This window comes from Protopterus annectens, chromosome 14.part0 (genome assembly GCF_019279795.1).
Source record: "Protopterus annectens isolate FY-2018-M chromosome 14.part0, PAN1.0, whole genome shotgun sequence".
Classification (NCBI taxonomy): Eukaryota; Metazoa; Chordata; order Ceratodontiformes; family Protopteridae; genus Protopterus; species Protopterus annectens.
The window spans coordinates 41,874,298-41,896,549 of NC_056748.1; the positions used below are offsets into that span (position 1 = coordinate 41,874,298).

General features: G+C 42.2%; 1 protein-coding gene across 1 annotated transcript in view; it reads right to left on the reverse strand.

Annotated features, from left to right (window-relative positions):
• The window catches only part of LOC122788854 (annexin A5-like), a 263,864-nt gene that overhangs the window by 189,203 nt on the left and 52,409 nt on the right, over positions 1–22,252 (reverse strand). Inside the window, exon 3 of the mRNA XM_044055750.1 lies at positions 19,408–19,498. Coding sequence (XP_043911685.1) covers positions 19,408–19,498 — 91 coding nt within the window. The remainder of the gene's footprint in view (positions 1–19,407; positions 19,499–22,252) is intronic.

The window sequence follows — 22,252 nt, forward strand, 5'->3', positions numbered from 1 at the left end:
AATGTTTTATCTAAAACGCAGCAGAGTATTTAGGTTTTATCTGAAACTGGACAGAGCAGACGGTTGGGGCCAGAGTGATCTACAATGCAGCATGGGTGAATCAAATGCTGATTTTCAGTGTTGAAGGGAAAGGGTATGCGAGAAATGTTGTGCCATTTCACCGCTGCAGCTGACCATCAGTTACCAGTAACATTTAATCCACTGATTTACCAGGCACTTCTATGTACCTTCGGACTTTCGCTCAGGGACGGGGAGGAGATAAAAGGCACCTTTGGGCAGTATACTGTTGTGGTGGGGTAATTTAACTTGTGCATGCCTACATGCATCCAGTGGATGCCATCTATTCCCATTTAGGACAATGTCCCTTTACATGTCTGCAGCCTCTGCCAAAGATCACACGAGGAGCATCCAGGTGCACCCCCCCCCCCATAGATACGGGCTGCCTGTAGGATAACACTGGTGGTCTTGGCTGTAGATGGGGCTTTATCCCTCTGTGCCACAGCATGGATACTTGTCTAAGAAATTTAGTGCTGCAGGTAAATGCATGAGAACAATGTATGGCCAACATTAAAAGTAATTTGAGTGTTTGGAGACAAAGATTCAACTTTGGATGCAGTTCAGAGGTGACCAAGTAGAACTTCAATTGTTTGAACATACCATGGAGTAAGAATGGAGTGAAGTGGTGAGAAAGGAGCTGCAGTACAAAGAAGGTTCTAATTTGAGAAGACAAATTAAGAGGCCTGGGAAAGGTACAATTTACACAGTTACTGCTCTAATGAATGGCAGTTGGTGATGTCATCTACTAAGGGTGAAGTAGACTGATGGGGTCATTGCAAAGGCCCTTGGAACCCACCTCTGTATAGGGTGGGAGAGGTTAGATGGGAATGTCAGTATGTGCAGACAGGTTTGGTATAGGGACATGGGTTTATTTGTCCCTCCAAAATCAAGACTGCAAGTTTGGGTAGTTAGTGAGGGAGAAGGTAGATATTTTATCATGAAAACTGAAGAGCTTGGTAGGCAGAGTTTAAAGAAAAAAGGTTACAAGTTATGTGCGGCCTGTGTGAAGGGAGGAGATGGTAGTGGGGGTTGGAAATAACTCAATGAAATCTGCGTAGCAAATACATAAGAGGGGGTAGTATTGTACTAGCTTTTTATTGAACAAATGAACAGCGAAAACACTGACAGACATTTAACGGTGATTAGGTGCATGGTGGGTACTGGTACATTGTTACTAAGATTAGACAAACATCAGGTGCATGGACCTCAGAGGACAGTGTTGAGGGAACTAACAAGGACAGGTGGTGAACAAAAAGAAAATAGTCATACTGATGGACAAGGTAATAGCAGGTAAAGTATACCAAGTTGAAGTAAGACAGAAGTGTGCTGATCAATTATTAAGGCTAGAGACTGGAAAGGGACTAGGATAAGGGGGCTTGAAGTGCAGAGACCTTAGGTACTCAGATATGAGATGGGTGGGTAGGTAAAAATGGGAGATTAACATGGCATGGAGGGTGTTAACTGGACCATACTAGGGAAAGTTGAATGGATGCATAGATCAAGATAACAAAAAGTACTTTGCAAAGAGTTTGACTTGGACAGAGGCGAGAGCAAGGAAGGCAAGAGAGCACGGAAGGCAAGTTCTTGGAAGATTAAAGAAATGGAAGAGAAAGGCAGAGAGGAGTAACAGTTGGTGGGTAAGCAGGTGGGTGGACCCCAAGCTTGTAGCATGAAAACTAAAGGCCAGACATACTTATGGGGGGGCTAAAATGGAGAGTGGAGAATGCAAGTTGCAATAGTGGCCATCGGGAAAGTATTTTCGCAATTTTATGACTGTGTATAAAAGAGTGGCCACATAGGAAAGCCGATTTCAAGGGAGGTACTTGCAGAAAAGTTTAAATGGACTAATTGGCATGGGGAAGTATTGGTGGTGACTGCATATCGGAGGAAGAGCAGGCGGGTTTGGTGTTTCCACCAATTTCTAGAAACTACTGCAAGAAACTGCTTTATTACTGTGTTTAATAGGATATGAAGTTTGTGTTTTAATAGAATAATGAAGGAAGATGCCATAGTCAGAGGAAGACGATACTTTTAGCCAAGGGGAAAGACGTCTGGGACCCAGCAAGTTACTGTCCAGTATCTTTGTATGTTATGGGAAGATTTGTATGGGAGTACTAGTTGGGTTAAATGGGATTTGCAAAAAAAAAAAAAAAAAAAAAATTGTAAAGGAATAATTCATGGGCAGCTACAGGCTGGTCCTAATGTATTTATTAGGATAGGTGGGCACAGGACAGAACCGGTACTAATACTGGAGGCTTTTGATATGATCAACTGGGTAGCGTTTGTACCCCAGACAAGTGATGTTGCAGGTAGCATTCATGAGGAGTTAGTGATAGTAAGCAGTTATGAGGGGCAGCATTGATAAGTGGAGCAAATTGGAAGGAGACAGAATATAAAGCAATACAAGGATGGCCACTACTGCTCAGTCTTTTTAAAATCAGCTGTGGACAAGTTAGAAGGGAAATAAACGGGGGTTGCTACAGTTGCAGGCAGGAAAATGGAGGACTGGTTTGCATGTCTAAGACTAGAATCAAATCGGTTCCTGTCCAAATGAAGCTATACTTGTAATGGAAGGCAATTTGCAGGACATTGGATTACCGTTTTGTAGTTGGGTAAAATGAGTACAACTGATGGGAATGTTTAGGGGAAATGAGTTATAACAGAGGACTACAAACATGCAAGATAGACATATTTGGAGCTAGGACAGAAAAAGAATTATGGTATTCTACAGCATATCTGTATATAAACAGAAGCAAAACTTATTAGGGAGACAGACTACACAACAGGTTTGGAGAGTATGAAGGGAAAATAGCCAACAGGTTAAGGGAGAGAAAGTATGAGAGATTTGGGATAATGAAGCACAAAGAGGTAGAATGAGGATGATGGGCAACAGATGCATTATGGGAAGGTAGGAGCCCCATCTGCCTAAAGCTTCATTTTAAGATGGATGGATAAATGGTGCAGACAAAAGGCAGAGGATTTAATTTTCCTTTGCCTTTCCAAACATTATCTTAGTAATCCGGTGCAAGATGTTTTTGCATGTTGGCCAGAATAAGGGTTTCACATTCCAGGAAATTCAGAAAGGTACAAGTAGGAGAACTGAAGACATGGAGAAAAGCAATAATCAAGGTGATTAGAACCAGTTTATACTGCGCAGATGAGGTTACTACAGAGATGATGCAAGAACCTTAGAAATATGTGGGAAAAGATGACTAACAGGCAGTCTATTGGAAACATGGGGAGACCGATGCAGATATCTAGCACATGTTGAGAGGGGTGCACAAAGTCGAGATGTAGAGACATTCAAGTAGGGGGTTATGGGAAAAGAGGTGAGGATAGCTGGATGCCTTGTGTACTGAGGAAGCAGCAGGAAAAGTGGAACCAGGAATATTGAATTTTTAAATGGGGATAGGTATATGAAGCAGATAGGAGATGGGTGTGCAGGTTAAGGAAATCCAAAGAATATGGAAAGAACATATCTGAACAGAAGGGAGTGGACTGCAGAGAGGAAACGTTTAAGCAGGGATATTAAAAGGATAAGTGATTTGTTGGGAATAATGTACAAATACTTAATTGGGGTAATAGAAAAAGAAAGGGAAAATGAAGGGGAGAGTTAAACAGGGTACTAATGAATTAACAGGATCAATACAAGGAAACTAGCAGAGAAACAGAGGGTTTACATAGGGAGAAATATTGGCCTCATTTGGGCAGTGTACAGTTCTTATAGTAGGTCTAAGCAATAATTATTCTGAAGTTCGTTGTACTACATTAGAATCAAAAATCTGGAATACAAGGCTGTAGTGTTGGATGGATGGGAAAGTGTGACTAGGTTTTATCTATAGTAACTTATCAGAAAAATTAAACCACCCAAGTTCAAACTCAATCACATTAATACCTATAATACTGAAACACAGATAGTGAAAGGAAATCCATTTTCCTCTTGTGAAACATTAACCCTACCACCAACTTTAACATTATTTGCATGAATACTACTGGTGTTACAGAAAGTTTAAATAGGCAAGATGTACGGTTTGTGGTAGGTTAGGGTCATCACACATTTACTAAGGTGGGCATGGGAGAAAGATATGGCCAAAAAACAAATTAAATGAATAGCTTAGAAAGCCACTGGTAGGTAGTGCTCAAATCTGGGACTTTAGTGAGCAAATATTAGCACTTTTTTGTTACAGAATTAAGGAAAGCTCATCAGAACCAATTATCCTCCTAGGGAAAACACTGGTGGCTTGTGAGTGGCCCAGAGGGCATGTGCAAAGCACACACATCAGGATTAATAAGGTAGTGGTGCAGGCACATGAAGCAGGAACAAACAGATTTATATCTGCCCCTATGTGCCGTGTACCTGTTGGTCCTGCAGATTCCAAACTGAAGTTATAAAGAAAACAAAGATGTCAGTTGATTTGAGTATGGCCTTAGGAGTAGGCATGTTTGCAGAGTCTTGCCTTAGCCATAGCAGTGGGCTTGTACTTCATGGTCTGTCCTACAGTTTTTACTCACTGCTGAAGCTTTCCTGTTGTCAGTTTTTATAGTCACATGACAGTAAACTGCATTGAATTGTTTTTTTTCAGGCAACTGAAAGCCAAAAAGTTTGTACTCTGGTATGGTAGTATATTTTTATTGCAGCAACTTTTATACAAAATAGAAAAAACAAGTGTAGCTTAGACAAACCAATTGCAAGCATAAATAAAAGTAAAATAAATTGCAACAGTACAATTCAAGCTTCATACAATCAAATTACTGATGGCAACATTAATTCTAAAACATGACAATGTATTTATGCAAATATGTACAATGTAAATAAGCCAGATCCTGCGATCAGAGGGAAGAGTTAAATCATGTGGGAATAAAGCAGCTACTTGCCTAAACTGTTTTTAAAAGGATATGGGGATTTAATCCAGTACCAAGTGTCAGTTCTGTGGTTAAGCATGTTGGAAAAGTTCCAATTGGATGCGATATGTAGCCAGGATACCACTGCTACTTAACCTGACCATAGTTTTGTACATCGCAGCAAGGTTCCAGAGGAAATAAAATGCAAGCCAGTCATCTCTTGGTAAAAAAATGCTCTGCTTATTAAAGGAGCAGATTGTTATTTTTCAGACTATATAGTTATACCTCGGAACAAAGTTGCAACTGATCCCTGGTCTAGGATGTTTACGTAGCAATTCAAATCCAGAGTCATGAACCTTAGTATGTTCACAAGTGCAATGCCCTCCATAAAGGTCTTCTAGTAATGGGCAAGGGCGAAGGGTATTTAGCAATTGACTGTTGGTCATGAGAGTAAAGAGTGCCGATTTAATTTTGGCAAGTTCATAGTAAGTAGATGGTTGGACTGTTTCAGGCCTTAAGAGCGTCATAAATATGGATTACCCATTTTTATCCATCTGTTAGTTGGTTAAATAGGCACAAATTTTCTTTTAAAAGGTACTGACTGCATTTTTTAATTGGGTCACTAACTGCCTCTAACATGCTGCCAACATATCACTTAGTAAGCACCACACCCCCATATGGTATTTGTCAGATAAGACTCCAAAGATCCTTTCCTCAGGTAAACAGCAAATGTTGGAGATGTGATGGGGAAGAAAGAGGTAACTGGAAAGATTTCTTGGGAGTGTAATGAGTTGGCAGACCAGCATGCCCTGCAGACTGTTGGAAATATTAGGTGAAAGAATTGGTTTAAAGAAATTATTTTTGAGCTAGGATACAGAATTGCCTGAACATAAATGCCTGAACATAAATGCCTTGCAGAGTCCAATTATGGTGGCTGCCAAGTGAAAGTCTGTAAACCAACTGTACTAGAAACAAGTCAATATAGTAAGATAAAACTGGGCATGGGATGTTTGGAAAAAGGCAAGAGCAAGTTACATGGAAAAATGGACGTGCGCCTCTACAGCTACCTACATCTCTGCGCACCTCTACAGCTACCTACATAACTTGTACCATTGTGTTAATTTCTATACATTCACACCAATCATGCATCTTGTGTAGAGCTCATTAAAATTCCCTGAAATAAAACTGACTATTCTTTAGATGGTCAATATAAAATCAGGAATTCAGAATTCTATACATAAAGTGGAAGTTCTGGTGTATAACATGCCTACACTGAATAAAACTTTGGTCTTTAGTACTATCAGTGTTCAGGTACATCCATGTACCCCATGTAATGGAACCATCAACTCATTAAAACCTGATAATGCAGAAGGAATAGCTGAGAATGGTTCAGTTTCTGGGATATAGGAGTACTTTATTACAAAATGGCAAGTCTGTCACCTGTTTATGGGCAGAAAGCTGAAAGTACATCACTTTAGCAGTGCTGTACTTTTAGGCATTGGCAAGTAAAGAGAAAATACTACTAGAAACAAAGGATTACAGACTGGAGGCACACAAGTCAAGGCAACGTTTGCAGACTGAAGTAGCAGTTGTCAAGCAGCTGAACAGAGATCCATGGAGAATATGAAGCCATTTAGGATGAACTGCAGAAAGTGATACAAGGCAATTTAATTCACAAGCAGTACTATTGGAAGAAAACCGAAGTGAAAGATGTGATGGCCACAGTTTACAGGCCTTGTTGCATTCTGGGCTGTGGTGTAGTTCCTGTGTTGTCCATTACCTTACTTGGATAGAAGGAAGTTTCTTTGCTCACCAGTGGGAGTGGGGAGCCTTGAGCAGCCTACCTGTCCTTGAGGGAAGTGACCTCAGTACAAGAGCTGTAGTAATTGGTGGTTTTGGACCATTTCTAGCTCTTTTGAAGTTCCCCATTTAAAATCTGCATTTGCACAGCTTTGCGCGATTGTGTGCATAGCGCAGCGTCAGTTAAAGTTCTTCTGGCTCCGCCAAGTCTGCTCTTCAAATTTTCCCTTAAGAAAGCTCTACTCTTTGTATAATCAGTCTACTCGCTATATTATAAGCCTAGCACTTGTTCTCAAAACCTCTCTTATAAGTAAGCACACTCAAACTAAAGTAAGCACTACATCCACCCCTGTGAATATCCACTTCCCTTAAAAGGCACAGCACTCCCTTATACTATTCTAGCATGTCGAGTGGTAGAATGCTGGCATCCTCTCCGGTTCAGCTGGTTAATCTGGGAATCTTGAGACAATGTTACAATTGTCTCATGTACACAGACAACCCTCTCCTCCTCCCAACAAACACAAATACATGTGAGAGATGCAACTATATAGCCAAACTGGAGGCTGAACACTCTCAACTCAAGGCTGGCAAGACCAGACAGGAGGAGATGGTAACCACACACACAACAAATCCAGTCCCACATAGACCTACCCCAAATGCAAACCAATCACATAACACAAAGACATACTCTGAGGCTGTAAAAAAACTTACCAGAGGCCCCCGAAGCAGACACCCAAAAATCCACCACCTCAAAACATAACACATGCAACACATACTTCAATAAATCAGTGTGTCAAGCAATCACAGCCCTTAAGGCCAAACACCATGCCTGATGCACTAGTAATAGGTGACTCTATAGACACACTGATGTCCCGCTTACCAGGCTGAGCAAGGAGAGGGTGACTGAGCTGCCTGTCGGGAGCTAGGATCCACCACATAACACACGCACTCGGGTCACTCCAAAGCAAGTACAAATATGACTCCATCATTGTCCATGCTGGCGTGAATGACCAGAGACCTACCTCCCTGGACTACATGAAGAGACAGAGGAGCTCTCAGATTATGTAGCCCAGGCTGGTATTACTGACCCTGAGCAGCATCTTGCCCTCACCAAGAATGATGCCTCAATACAATGACAAGATGATCAGCTTCAATAATTGGCTCAAGTACTGGTGTCATTCTAAGGGGATCCAATGTCTGTACTTGGGATGACATGTTGGACAAGCCACGCTGCTTCGCAAGGGACGGCTTACACCTGTCACCACTGGGCTTCTGGAAGGCTCTTGCCACCCCCATAGTGCCTTTTTTAGGCAAGGCTCAAAAGACAAACCCACCTCCTTAGAAAATGAAAATGGAAAAAAACTAAGGGTAATGCTGCTCAACGCCAGAAGTCTAAATCTCAAGATGCAGGCACTTGATGCACTCCTCAGCATGGAGAACATCGATGTCTGTGCAGTAACGGAAACCTGGTTCAAGGCTCCTGAGAGCACCCCAGCACTACCAGGCTATACCTCGTATCATGCTTTTCGACCCCAAAACCCGGGCCGAACAACAAAGGGAGGGGGAGTGTCCATATTCATCAAGGACACCCACACCTCCAGGTTAGTAGCAACACATGAAGCATCGGAGACCATACAGGTGCAACTAACCATAGGCAATACTGCTATACACAACTGGTAGCATGTTACAGACCACCCTCCCAATCTCAGGAACCCCATTCAGCCTTCCTGAAGACACTGGAGGATATCAATGCATCAAATACCATCATACTGGGAGATTTCAACTACCCTAACATAGATTGGGTGCATTATTCTAGCCCCAACACCCTGGCCCAGAGGTTCCTGGAATTCATAAATTCAAATGCACTGGAAAAGCTAGTCACATCTCCCACTAGGGGAGATAATATACTAGACCTGATCACAAACATGGGGACAATGCTCCACACCGGAAGTATACCCCTCACTAGTGAGATCTGACCACAAACTAATCACCCTGGATATACATATCCCACCTACACCCCCAGCACAAAAAATTATAGTGACTTCTCAAAAGCAGACTTCACTCTTAAGACTGAGATGGTATCCTTCAAGCCCACTGGGCCAGTGGAAACCACATCCCACAATCCTTCACAAATGCATTATATGGACATCTCCAAGAATGCATGGATCATGCAATCCCAAATAAATCCAAGACCCGCTCCACCAAGGGCAAGCGTCCTGTCTGGTGGTCCTCAGACAAACAAATTGTATAACAAAAGGAAGCTACTGCATGACAGCTAAATCCCATAAAGGGAAGGCATCGCTGAACAACACTAGCAGAAAGCTACGTTCCCTCAAAAACATCCAAGGCCAACTTTGAGAAAAAACGCTAAGGACACTAAAGATAACCACAAGGCATTCTTCAGCTATGTTAGAAACCTGGGCGGAAACCCTCAGATATGCTCAGAGTTAGTTCACAACAAAAAAATACACTGAACCCACAGATATTGCCAACATTCTGGCTGACCGGTTCAGTGCAAATGTCTCCCCTCCCTCACCCCCAAAAGATGAAATACTTACCCAGCTGAATGTAATCTCCCTGTCATCTCAGATGTCCAGGTGAGAGCAGCCCTCAGCAAAGCTAAAAACACAGCATCAATGGGACCGGACGGCATCCTGGGTTGCGTGCTACGTGAACTCCAAGAGGAGCTTAACCCGCACATAAAAATGCTATTTAACCTTAGCCTTACCACAGGATATGTACCTGAACATTGGCGTACAGCAACAGTGGTCCCACTTCACAAAGGAGGCATCTCTAGAGACCCTGGAAACTACCACCCCATAAGCTTAACCAGCCTGGTCTGCAAAGCTATGGAAAGAATCATTATGGAACGACACTGGGGACCTACAGACACTTGATCCCACCCAGTTCGGCTTTGTAAAGGGCAGATCCTGCCTTTTGAACCTGGTTGATTTTTTTCAAAACAGTCACTAGAGCCATTGATGAGGGAAAAGCAGTCCATACAGCCTACCTGGACTTAGCTAAGGCCTTTGACAATACCCCACTCGGGCATCATAGATAAGCTCAGCAGCTTAAATGTAAACCCATGTGTCACTAGATGGGTTGCAAACTGGGTAAAAGACAGAACCCATAGTCAAAAATCACTGGAGCTTCATCAGACTGAAAGCCAGTCACAAGTGGTGTCCCACAGGGCTCTGTCCTGGGACCCCTCTTGTTCGGCATTTATTTCTCAGATGTTAATGCAAACATGGGAGGGTTGTGGCTGACTAAGTTCACAGATGACTGCAAACTAGGCGTCATAGTAGATACACCAGCTGACACATACATCCTACAGAATGGCCTCACAGAAATGGACAACTGGTGCCGGAATCATGGCCTAACTTAATGCCAAAAAATGTAGTCATCCCCTTTGGGAAAAACAAGGTACCCACAAATTATCAGACAGTAACCCACTGAGTACAGAAAAAGTAGAGACGTGGGGACTTCTCATTTGACACCCACGTTGCCAAAGTGGTTAGAAAGACATTCTACCTTGCCAACCTTATATGAAGGGATTCACATCCATATCAAAGGAGGTCATTGTACCCCTATACTCCTCCCTTATCAGTCCCATGATTGAGTACAATGCCCCATTTGGTATGTACCTCACCCGGCACCTGCAGCAGCTGGAGACCACAAAAGTACCTCACCAAGAGGATAAAGGGTCTCCAACATGTGTCTTATTCTGCTAGACTAAACTCAGCTCAATTCAGTAGCATACCGCCTGCTCAGAGGTGATCTGTGCCTGACATACAAGGCCATGTCCAATCAGGATCTGATGGACATGCTCCACCTCAAAAGATCCAAATCCATCAGAACCACAAGATGGAAAGACTAAAACCATGGCACAAGTATGAATATAACATGCTGGAGGGATAGATTCATAACCCAGAGGCTTCCCATGCTCTGGAACAGAATCCCAGTTCATGTTAGGCAGAGCCCCTCACTGACGCTCAAGAGAAACCTTGATGAGTGGATGGGAGATCGTAGGTTTACCCCGGGGGTCACCTGTGTCACTACTAGACAGGGGCACAGTAAACTAATTCATTTATGTAAGGGGATTTTGACTGTCACTACTAGACAGAGGCACAGTAGTCCAATTCTATTCGGTACCACTACATGGGGTGGCGAAAGCCATATCACTATGGCTAGGCTTACAAATGCCCCAGGGCAAATAGCCTAGTACTTAGAGCAGGACCCCCTGTAATGTTTCTGGCATTTCCATTTTTTCCTTCAGTCCCCAAAAAAAATGCAGTCAAGTGGATAGGAAATTGCTACAAATGCTAGTCCAGGAGTTTGTGTGCTTAATATCAGACCTGCTGGAGAGCCTGAAACAGACAATGGTTGGGGGGGGGGGGGGGACTTGCATATACCAAGCCCAAGATGGCAATTTCTCATGATACAAGTTTGAGCAGTTTCCCCTCCCACAAAAGTAAGGAGTAGGGTGGTTTTTAATGTTTGCTCTGGCATTTGACCTTTCTGGAGTAGCAGATCTTGATATTCTGACTGCTAATGTTCCAATAGGCCACATCTGTACGAGAGATCGTATGCTTGTGACATTCCTGCTCGCCACCATAAGCTCATTAATCAGGACACGAAGGGGATGAAAAGGCTATAGAAAATGTATGGACTGAAGGCTGGTGTTGGGATGGATTTAGTCCCGTTTCCACTGCTCTAACCTTAAACTGAATAAAATGGGTTTCAAAGAATGAATACTAGTTTTGAATTTTAATCTCCATGGCTTATTACCGATATGTTTGGGTTTCACAACTTGACATGCAAAGGTTTTAATTTATACAAGTCAGAGAAACACCCTATCAAAATAATACATGCTGATTAGGAGGGAGACCATATATTCGGGCATGGAATACAAGTACGTAAAGACAACCTTACGTGGGTAAGATGCAAGAACAGCAAGGAGCACCATGGCAGAGCTTTTTAATGACCATCCAGTACTGAGCTTTGTATTAACCCAACGCAAATAAACTCCCATCTGCATTCTAGATGAATAACTTTACTGAAAAAGAAATCAAAAAACAGCAGTGGTACAAGTGATATATACTGTGGAGGCTCGTTTGCACTCCAAAACACTTGCACTATGCTACTGCTCGATTTGTAGCCATCTTTATCCTTTAATTTTTGCGCAAACCTTAAATGGGACAGTGCATTGGGAGTCCAGCTGCATAAAGTAACTTTCCTTTATCTGTCACCATGACCCTGTGCAATAGAGTTCAGCCTTCGTTTCAATAGTCATAGCGTCAGTTACCCATAATACCGAGCAGCAGCCCGACTGGTCTTGAATGCCACAAGACTTTGTGGAACAGTCCCTTCCATAATGGAATCATGTTGGTAGTGTAGAGTCCTAGGAAAGGAGATGTACCTTATTTACAGTTCCCTTCTGTGTTTCTGCCAGTTCTATCATGACAGATACCTTTCATGTGACACTGGCTCATTCAAGTGCATAAACATACCTTCAGAATATTTTTACACCAAATCTGGTGGTTCTTCAACACTTCCCCCAAGAAATAGCCCAACATAATCATCTCTGGTCAGTTATAAAACTGTAGGTGAATAAAGTACTTTCTCTACTCATGTGCTGTATGCCTCTATGTCAAGTCATTCAGGGACACCTGTTTAGGAATTTTTTCCCCATCTTCACCACCTTTGCCAGCTTCCTTTACCTCTGTCAACTTACAGCTTCCCCATCATCTCCATAATAATCTCTCATTGCCCATCTCCGCTCATAACTTTACTACCAGCTATATCACCATCTGCTGGTACAGTTGTGTACCAGGTAGACTCCTGCTCACCCTAATAAGGCAGTTAATGCACATCTAATGCCCATTATATACATGTTGTGCCTCCCCACTCACAGAATGCTCAATAAAATGGCATCTACCTTGATCTACAGTATTGATATCACAACTATGCACTTCAAACACAATCACTTGCCTACATCCGTTTCCCTCCCTTGTATGCGGAATCAAACAGATCTCAGGTGTAATGATACTGTGATTTACAACAGCAGCTATGCCTAAATTCACCAAATTTTATCAGTGGCAATGCCCAAATTTAGCACAATTCTACTGAGGAATAAGTATAGTCTCACCCAGATAGATCATGAAAAAAAAAACCAAACTAGGATCAGTTAAGAGTACAAACTACACTTCCATTTTAGATAAAGCCTCCTCTGCTTTTTCTGCTCTGTTCATTGGCACCAGAAGTTTAATACCCACAGACCATTAATCCCCCATACATGAAATACTGACCTTGTGGTTCTCCTGCTCCAGGTGACTTGCATATCCATGCTGGTATTTTTCCCCTTCCTAGCTACACTTGACATCCTCCACCTCCAGCCTTCGTATATCCTTGCAACATGGCGACATCTCCTAGCTCTGAGTGTCATTTACCCAGCCATCTAAAAACACCTTAATAGCTCAGTGGCACACAGGACTGACTGCTGCATTAGTTGTCAAGATTCAGGTAGTGGTGGGAGCCAACTGCTGCAGGGTGGAGTCAAATGCCAATGTCAGCTCAAACATGGGGGGAGCCAGCAGCATCCAATTGGAGTACTATCTCCTGGATTGTTGATTTTACGGAATGCATAGTACCCCTGTTGCTTAACAGCACTAATATTTGTAGTCAGAATGTAGGTGCCTGGTAGCTTGCACCTACATAGTCCAACATTTGTTAACTGAGTTAAGTCTGACTGGGCAATAGCCCTTTTCAGAGACCCAATGAGAAAAGCGCCAAGTATTACATTTAAACACAAACATTTAAAAGTAAAAAATGAGAAAATGCTAAATCATGAGCAGTGAGAAAGTTTTCAAAATGAACTGATAACTCAAGATAACTAAAATGAACATATGCAAGTAAGAGTGTACATTTACACGTTCATTTTATGTACAAGAGATTATCTGAAAGCACAGATCACTAGCCAAGTCTTGTGTGGAGGCAGAGATGGCAGCAGCAGCAGAAAAAGATGTCAAGTTGAGTGATTGCATGGCATGACCATGACTCAAGGATTTCGTTTGGAGCAGGTTTAAGAGTTAGAGTTTGGGATGGATTTAATAGAGGGTAGTTTATTCTAGGCATTTGTCACCAAGTGGCTGTGGAGCTTGCCAGTATTTTTCTTGGGCACGAACTTGAATATGCTATTGAGAGCTATGGTGGGCAGAGTAGGTATGGAGGAGAGGGGCATGAGGAGGGCTCATGTCAAGACGGAAGGAGTCAAGAATTTGGATTAAATAATTGCAGCCACTGCAGGTTTAAGGCCAGCCAGTGGCAAGAACAGTAGGGGAGGTCAGAAGCAAATCTTGCAATTTTTGTTGGAGAGTTCCAATTTAGACAAAGGTTGGATTGAAGGTTTGTAAGAATAGGGGCTGCATAGAACTTGGTGGGAAGTAGAAAAGCTTGTGCATGGAAGAGCCTAGAGGAAGGTGTGAAATTTTATACCTATACAGCAGGCCTAGTCTTTTTATCGATGACCAGCTAAAGCTTGATCTCCATACTCTGTGCATTAATGCCTAGAAGTTTAAGGTTCACCAGAGATGATAGTGTTTTAGGGAGGAGACAAAAAAGGTAGTTATGGTGTTCGAGATCTAGGGAGAAATAAAAAAAAGTTTAGTTATCTTAGAATTAAGGAATTAAGTAGTTCATAGAAGTTAGCCATTTGTCAATTGAGTGCAGGGACTCTTGGGTGAGGGTGTGAAGATGGGAGGAACTGTCAGAGCAGGAGATTGTGGAATCAGAATATTGTATAACTGGAGAGGAGAGGATGAATGGAGGTCATGAATAAAGATTAAATAGGGGTCCAAGGATGGAGCCTTGGGGTACCCCTGTTTGTACAGAAAAGGGAGAAGTTAAACTGCTGTCTGGAGTACAATCTACTGGAGAGGTAGAGAATCAAGATAGTTGGACACGTTAAAGGAAGTTAGTTTTGATAGAAGTCTCTGGAAAAGTGTCAAGACAGGAGACTAATTTACTGCTGTCATGAGACTTCGCTATAGAGATGAAGGTCAGAGCAGTTGATGTTGGGTGAAATTCATGCTTTGTAGGGGTGAGAAGATTTTCAAGCAGTTGACAAGGAGCAGTTTATGCATGTATTTTCTAGAACCAACAGGGAGATAGAATAGCAATAGGCCAATAGGCCTGAAATTGGAGGGTTAAGAGATACCAACTTTGTGTAAGGTGGTGACAAGGTTTTTCCAGAAGTTAGGTACAACGTTTTCCTTGTGGGATCCATTTACAAATATGGAGAGGAGGTAAATGATTGACAATTTTTAGGAATTGAAGGTAGTCGACTGATGGTGAACATGTTTCAAGTTTGCCAAGAAAAGATTTGACAGGTTGTAGAGACTTAAAATGGAAAGAGGGAATGTGGGGTATGTAAAAGTGTCATGTTTGGTTAGATTAGAGAGTCAATGAAGGAATTTAGAAAGGTAGCAGTTGTCAATGGAGGAGCTGAAGGCATGCATTGGGTGATGAGGGGTTTGCAGGATGTAGCAGCTTATTAACATATTGGGGGTTGTTCAGAGGGGTTTTGAAAAAAAGCTTTGCTTGTTAAGGGTGGCCTTTTGTTGCATTATGGAGCAGTCTATAGGTTTGGTGATCACTGGAGGATTTTGATTTTTTTCTCCTATTTCTTCCAAAAATCTCTCATTCATCATGGTTCGATTGGCTTTAACCAGGGAGTTGAGCATGTAGAAAGATAGTTAAAATGACATGACTGCATCGTCCATGGGGAGGCTAGAGGAAGAACCAGTTAGTTGAGGAGAGCAAGTGGTCGAAGGGGTCTTGCTTAAAGTTTGAGATTATGGCAGTCCTTGTATTGCTGGAATGTGTAGTTGGTGAGAGCATTTAACTACTGAGGTGTGATGGTCACATAGGGTTGTCAGGAAGGGTGATAGAGGTTACGGTTGGAGTAGGACGAGGGAAGCCAGTGTTGCAGTGTTTAGACGAGTAGGGGTAGTGATTAGCTGGGAGAAGCCAGAGGTGAATGAAGGCGAGGAGGAATTGGTGTCAAGGGCACTCTAATCTATGCTGAGGTAGCCCAGTATTACTGTTTTCATAAGAGATAGTCAGGGATCCAGAAAAGGAAGAGCTTCAGAATAGGGACTTTTACCTGGGGATGTAGATAGAAGCAATAGCTAGTTTCTTGTGAGTTAATTGTGAACTGAATTACTTCAGCAGGATGGAAATTTGGGAGAGAGAGGGTAGAGTAAGATGATTAGAATAGCAACACCTCCATCTTTTTTCTTTTGTGCATCATGCCAGATATTATATCCTGGTGGAAGAAATTCAGTCAGATGTGACTTAAGCCAAGTTTGAGAGAGCAAGAATATCTGGAGCATTTAGGGAGATCCAAGCATGAAAAGGGAGTGATTGTATTCATGATACTTTGAATATTCATAGATAGAATGAATGTTTGATTTGAGAGTCAAAAGTTGTATTTGGGGGTGTAGATTGGGAGGTGAAGGATAAGGAGAGGAGCTGGGGTTAGGTCCAGGGTTGGGATGAATGTCACCAGCTAGTAGAAGGCTTAGAAGTGATTTGTGAGAAGTGTCATGGTTGTAGTGGAGGGAGTTCCTAGTTTTATTGGGGAGTGTTAGTGGGGATACCTTTATTTTATGAAGGATGTAGTCAGGAAGAGAAGAGTTTAAGGGGCTATATGAAAATAATTGGTAGCAGAAAGATGATTAGAGGATGGTTAATAGTAGGTGGGAACATCTGTTTACTGGAGTGCATTCATAAAAGGTGGCAATTGAGGCAAGAGAGAGTAGTAAAAATTATGAGTAGGAAAGTGTTAGCACATTGATGGTTCGGAAAAGATGTGGAAGGCAAGGAAATATTGAATGATTTGAATGTTATGGTGAGGTACAACAGGCCTGTAATATGATGGGGTGTTGTAGTATGGAGGAAGTAAGTATTGAGTGGAAGGTTAAGGGTTACATTGGGTGGGGAAAGGAAGTGTAGTTAATGAGGATTGAGAATAAAGGTAGTGTACTCAGGGTGGGTGGGAATGGGGGTAGGGGAGCAGGGTGCACACAAGCAAAGTGAGGGCAAACAGCAGGTAGAACCAGGCTAGAGACATTGCAACAAAAAAAAAGTTATGAGTTTGGTTTAGGTAAGAGCCAAGATTATGCTTATGTGATTACAAGACATGACCTGCCTCTTTCCTGCTTGAACAATGCAATACAAATTGTAATGCGACTTATTTCATATAGTAATTAGTATGGGAGTACAGGAGTGGGGGGAGGAACCACAGCAAATGACCTGGCTTGGTGTGCATGCCACCTCGTTTTAGACTTCACTATTTAAGAAAGCAACCTGAATTGGTAAGGTAAACAAACAAGTAGTAACTTTATAAAGTTGGCAGAGTGAAAAGGGATAAATTGTTAGGTGTCCTTAAGAAAGGGCAAGATTTAAGGCCAACAAGCAGCTGGAGAAAAAAAAAAAAGCTGCAGGACTAGACAAAAGGAGAAAACTGAAAATAAGATGAAATTGGGATTTCAAAGTGCGACATATTGGATACAACACATTAAAAATGCAGTTTCAGTTTGACAAGCACCACAGTAAGAAAAGCAGGCTGAACATAATTATGACTAAAGTATTAGAATAATATGTTCTAGTGAGGTGCAGAATATTTTCTGTAGCAAAGTTGATGTACAGAAAGACTCTAGATAGAACAACAAGTGCTATTATGTGGTTGCCAACCCAGAAATAGACAAGCTCTTAGAGTTCATTGAACAGTAACATTCATAAACATTGCAGGCATTGCCCACTGCCAGCTGGGTAAAGGGGGTGAGTAGAGCTGTATTCAGCACTAGGATACAGGCAGTCACCTAGAGCCTGCTGGCTGGGGGGGGTGCCACAACATTTTTAACTATAAAAAATGAAGTGTCTTTAAGGGCATGACTTAAAGCTCTGATATTAATTGCACTCAGATGCAAACTGCATTTGTGCAATGCAGATTTACATTCCTGCCTGCATCAATGCACACCTGCTGTGCCATCAGTCCCATACATGGAATTTAAACTCATTTACATAAAGTGTTCTGCTGCCTCATCTGTTTGCAGATTAAAGTGAAAAAGGACAGAATGAATGTTCCATCGGTAAGGTGGGCAGGGTGGGAAGGAGAGAGAAGTGCCCTAGTGAGGGACGGCAGATAAATTTACTCTGGCTCAAACCCAGTACCTTAGCTACAGGAGAATAAAAAAGAGCCTGAATCCTCTACACTACATGACTATTCAAAAAATGAATGCTTCAGTGCATAGTCAAGGAACAGAGCTTCAAGGGGAGAGAAGTTTACTGGTGTCAGATAAATAACTGTTTATGATGTAGAATTTCAAGCTTTTGATGAAGCTTGTGGGTTCTACTCCCATACCATGTAGATTGATTGCTGATGGTGTACTTGAAGGGAGTTGGGGTAAGAGTGCTGTGGCCATGAGTGTACCCTTTTTGGATGAGATGCCTAGTAACCAGCTATGAAACTTGCTGGTTTGCCAGCCATTCCTTTTTCAGTATTATCAGCTTTTTTTTTTTTTTTTTTTTTTTTTTAAGGTAACATACGAAAATTTATTCAAGAACAGCAGGCACTGAAATTTGTAGAAGGAACATGGAAATAAAAGTTGTTTGGAAGCAGCCTCTTCATTAGCTACAGATCTCCAATGTGGAATCAAGATGACTTCTGTAGAGATGGCATATATTGACAGATATTGGTAGACTAATGACAAATTGAGTGACCTTTTATGGTTGAATGTTCTGAAATGCCCAGTTGTCATTATTGGTTCATATGTTTGGTTTAGTTGCTTACAGGAAGTGTTCAAAATTTGAAAGTTAAAACACTGACAAATGTTAAATTATATTCCTTGTATGATACAGTAATATAATCAGGAAGGCAAAAACACATGTATGCATGGTCCTAAAAATGTGCGCAAGGGGCCTATGGTTTGAAAACAGCCCAAAGGCAAACTTAATTCACCACTGGCCAATGCATTCTTTGAATGTGGGTTTCAATGCCATTTCAATAGGAGTTTAAGAGCAGAAAAGGTTACTGTTCATGCCACACATTTTCATTGCAAGACTGTTTAGGTATCAAGTGTGTGCTGCAACATTTGAAATAAAAGTTAAGTACAAATATCTACAAACATTGTAAAATAAAACTATGCACACAGATTTAAACAGTGCTCATGGTAAGTGGGAAGAAACAGTCAAGTAATGGGACACTGGAATGGCTGCTGGGGGGGGGGGCAATTACCCTGCCTAGGAGCCCCATTTGACCATGATCTAGCTGTAGTAGTGAGGGAGTATAGTATACACAGAATCATGACAGTTGGATTGTAACCGATCACCAAGAACTATGTCCTCCATTGCTGGTCAAAAGCTAATGGTTCTAGTAAGCAAGCCAAATTATTTCCCCTCCAAGAACCTACACAGGAGGAGGTCTGTTGCTAGGATGACAGAATGAAAGGAATAAATATCAGGGTTTATATTTGCCCAAAAGTTGGCAAAGGACAAAAGCATCTTGTGATACTGGAAATGCCAACACACTCCCTAGGTAACAGTTTTCCCCTTTTCCTTCTAAAGGAGCCCCACAAGCACAAATAGGGATGGGATGAAAAAAAAAGGAAAAAAAAAAAAAAAAAAAACACAAACACACACACTTACCCAATCCTTTCATGGCCTTCCTCAGAGCTGCAGCATCCTTCTCAGGATCAAAACCTGGGAACTCCTTCACAGTGCCTTTGTAAACTCTTCCCTGAGATATAAAAAGTGTAAAAGTGTTAGCCATAACTCTACCACAAGCTACAGTATAAATTTGTCTGCCCCTAAATAAGAGGATTTGTGCAAATGGTATAACCTTGTGTGTAACATTTGCTCAGAGGCTACAGAAAAATGAAAAATCTTTAACCATTAGAAAGCAAACCAATTTCTCGATCAGCCAAACCTCTAACATGTTTTACAGTGAGAGCTTTCCAAGGAAGCCAAGCGTGACCAGAAATAAATACAGAAGAGGTATACTATGTGGCACTGCAGATGTAGTTAGTGTAACATGCATACATCTATGGGCAGGGTCACTGGAGTGGAGTTCTATTTTCTACTTTGGACATTTAACAGAACTCTGCACTAAATTAATATGGATGAACATTAGCAACTCCATCTTCATCATAGGTTCATACTAGGCTATCTGCCCTAGGGCATTTATAAGCCTAACCAGAATGTGTTTGGCTTTCGCCACCCATTTTAAATTTATTTTGCTATGCCCTTTTTCGAGGTTAGTATACTGTGCCTCTGTCCAACAGTGACACAGAAGTGATGCCCGGGGTAAACCTACGATCTCCCATCCACTCAAGATTCCTCTTGGAGAGGAAATTGCCTGACCTGGACTGGGATTTTATTCCAGAGTGAAGGGAGCCTCTGGGTTATGAATCTGTCCCTCCAGCATGCCCTATTTATTTCAGTGCTGAGGTTCATGTCTCTCGAGCACGTAGCTCGATGGGATTTGAATTTTCTGAGGTGCAGCATGTCCATTAATTCCAGGTTGTACGTGGCTTTATACGTCGCCTCTGAACAGGTGGTATGCCACTGAGTAGAGCTGGAGTTTAACCGGGCAGCATATGGCATCTGTTTGAGCCCTTTGGTCCTCTTGGTGAGGTACTTTTGGGGTCTTTCCAGTTGCTGCAGGTGTCTGGTAAGGTACATCCCAAAAGGGGCATTGTACTCAATTATGGGCCTGATGAGGGATGAGTAAAGAGGCACAATGACCTCCCCTGATCTAGATGTGAATCCCTTCATGATTAGGTGGGCTATATAAAATGTTTTTCTAACTACTTTGGCCACGTGGTTGTCAAATGAGAGATTGACATCAACTTGGGTCCCCAGGTCCCCAATTACTACTTCTGTAGTAAATGGATTACCACCTATGTGGTAATTTGTGGGCACTTTTTTGCCAAAGGGGATGACTATACACTTTGGCATTTAGCTTGAGGCCATGGCTCTGGCACCAGTTGTCTGTTTCTATGAGGCCCTTTTGGAGGATGCTTGTATCGGCTGGAGAGTCTATTATGGCACCCAGTTTGCAGTCATCTGTGAACTTGGTCAGCCACAGTCCTTCCGTGTTGGCCTGTACCTCCGAGAAATATATACCCAAGAGAGGTCCCAGGTCTGAGCCTTGTGGGACACCACTTGTAACTGGTTTGGAGTCTGACATGGCTCCAGCAATTCTAACCATGTGGGTTCTGTCCTTGAGCCAGTTTGCAATCCATCTAGTGACATAGGGGTTTATATTTAAGCTGGTGAGCTTATCTATAATGCCAGAGTGGGGTATTGTATCGAAGGCTTTTGCGAGGTCCAGGTAGGCTACGTGGACTACCTTCCTCTCGTCAATGGCATTTGTGACAGTTTCAAAGAAATCCACCAGGTTTAAGAGGCAGGATCTGCCCTTAAAGCCGAACTGGGTAGGATCCAGTGTCTGTATGTCCCCAATATCTTTATTTATGAGGTCCATGATGATCCTTTCCATAGCTTTGCAGACCAAGCTAGTCAGGCTTATGGGGCGATAGTTTCCAGGATCTGTTGAGGCACCACTGTCTACATATCCTTCCTGATTGACCTCCTTTCTGCCTGCAATTCCTAGTATTTCACTCCTCTGCATTAGGTGAGAAACATTGCAAACCTGAACCACAAAGAACAGAGAATGAAGTTCATTACATAGATCACCCATTACCAACAGTTGAAAAAACAGATGTGAGAAAACCAAATATAGTATTCCACCAAAAAAGTAACATTGATCATTGAAACTGCTACACTCAGTAACTACAGTGTCAGAGATGCAAGTCATAAAATACTAGGAATTGCAGGCAGAAAGGAGGTAAATCTGGAAGGATATGTAGACAGTTCTAGTGGTAGGAGCAACACCAAATATAGTATTCCACCAAAAAAGTAACATTGATCATTGAAACTGCTACACTCAGTAACTACAGTGTCAGAGATGCAAGTCATAAAATACTAGGAATTGCAGGCAGAAAGGAGGTCAATCTGGAAGGATATGTAGACAGTTCTAGTGGTAGGAGCAACAGGTCTTAGACTTTAGTCATATTTAGATAGGTTACCAGTATATGCAATGCCATAGGAATCGCAGGAGTCAATTCTGGGCACATTGCAAGTACCGTGAGTACTCATACTTTGACTTGGGAATAGGGTCCATTCCCAGCATGGTATTAGAAACCCCAAAGACTTGGGTGCGTTCAAGAGCAAGAGATAACTGAGAAGCACATCTCAAACAATCATGGGGAAATCCAGAAATTAGGGAAAATTATAGAGGGGGCATAGCTAGTAAACCTGTGCCAGACTTTCCCAGGTGTGTGTATAAAAAAAAAAGTGTGCGAGAGCTACTTGGGGAGGGACATGAAGCACTGGCTGGGCCGTGGATGCTGGAGGTCTTGGCCACTCAGCTGAGATCTCAACTTTATAGCTGTGCCACTGGGGAGTCTTATTGGAGATCTGGAGAAAG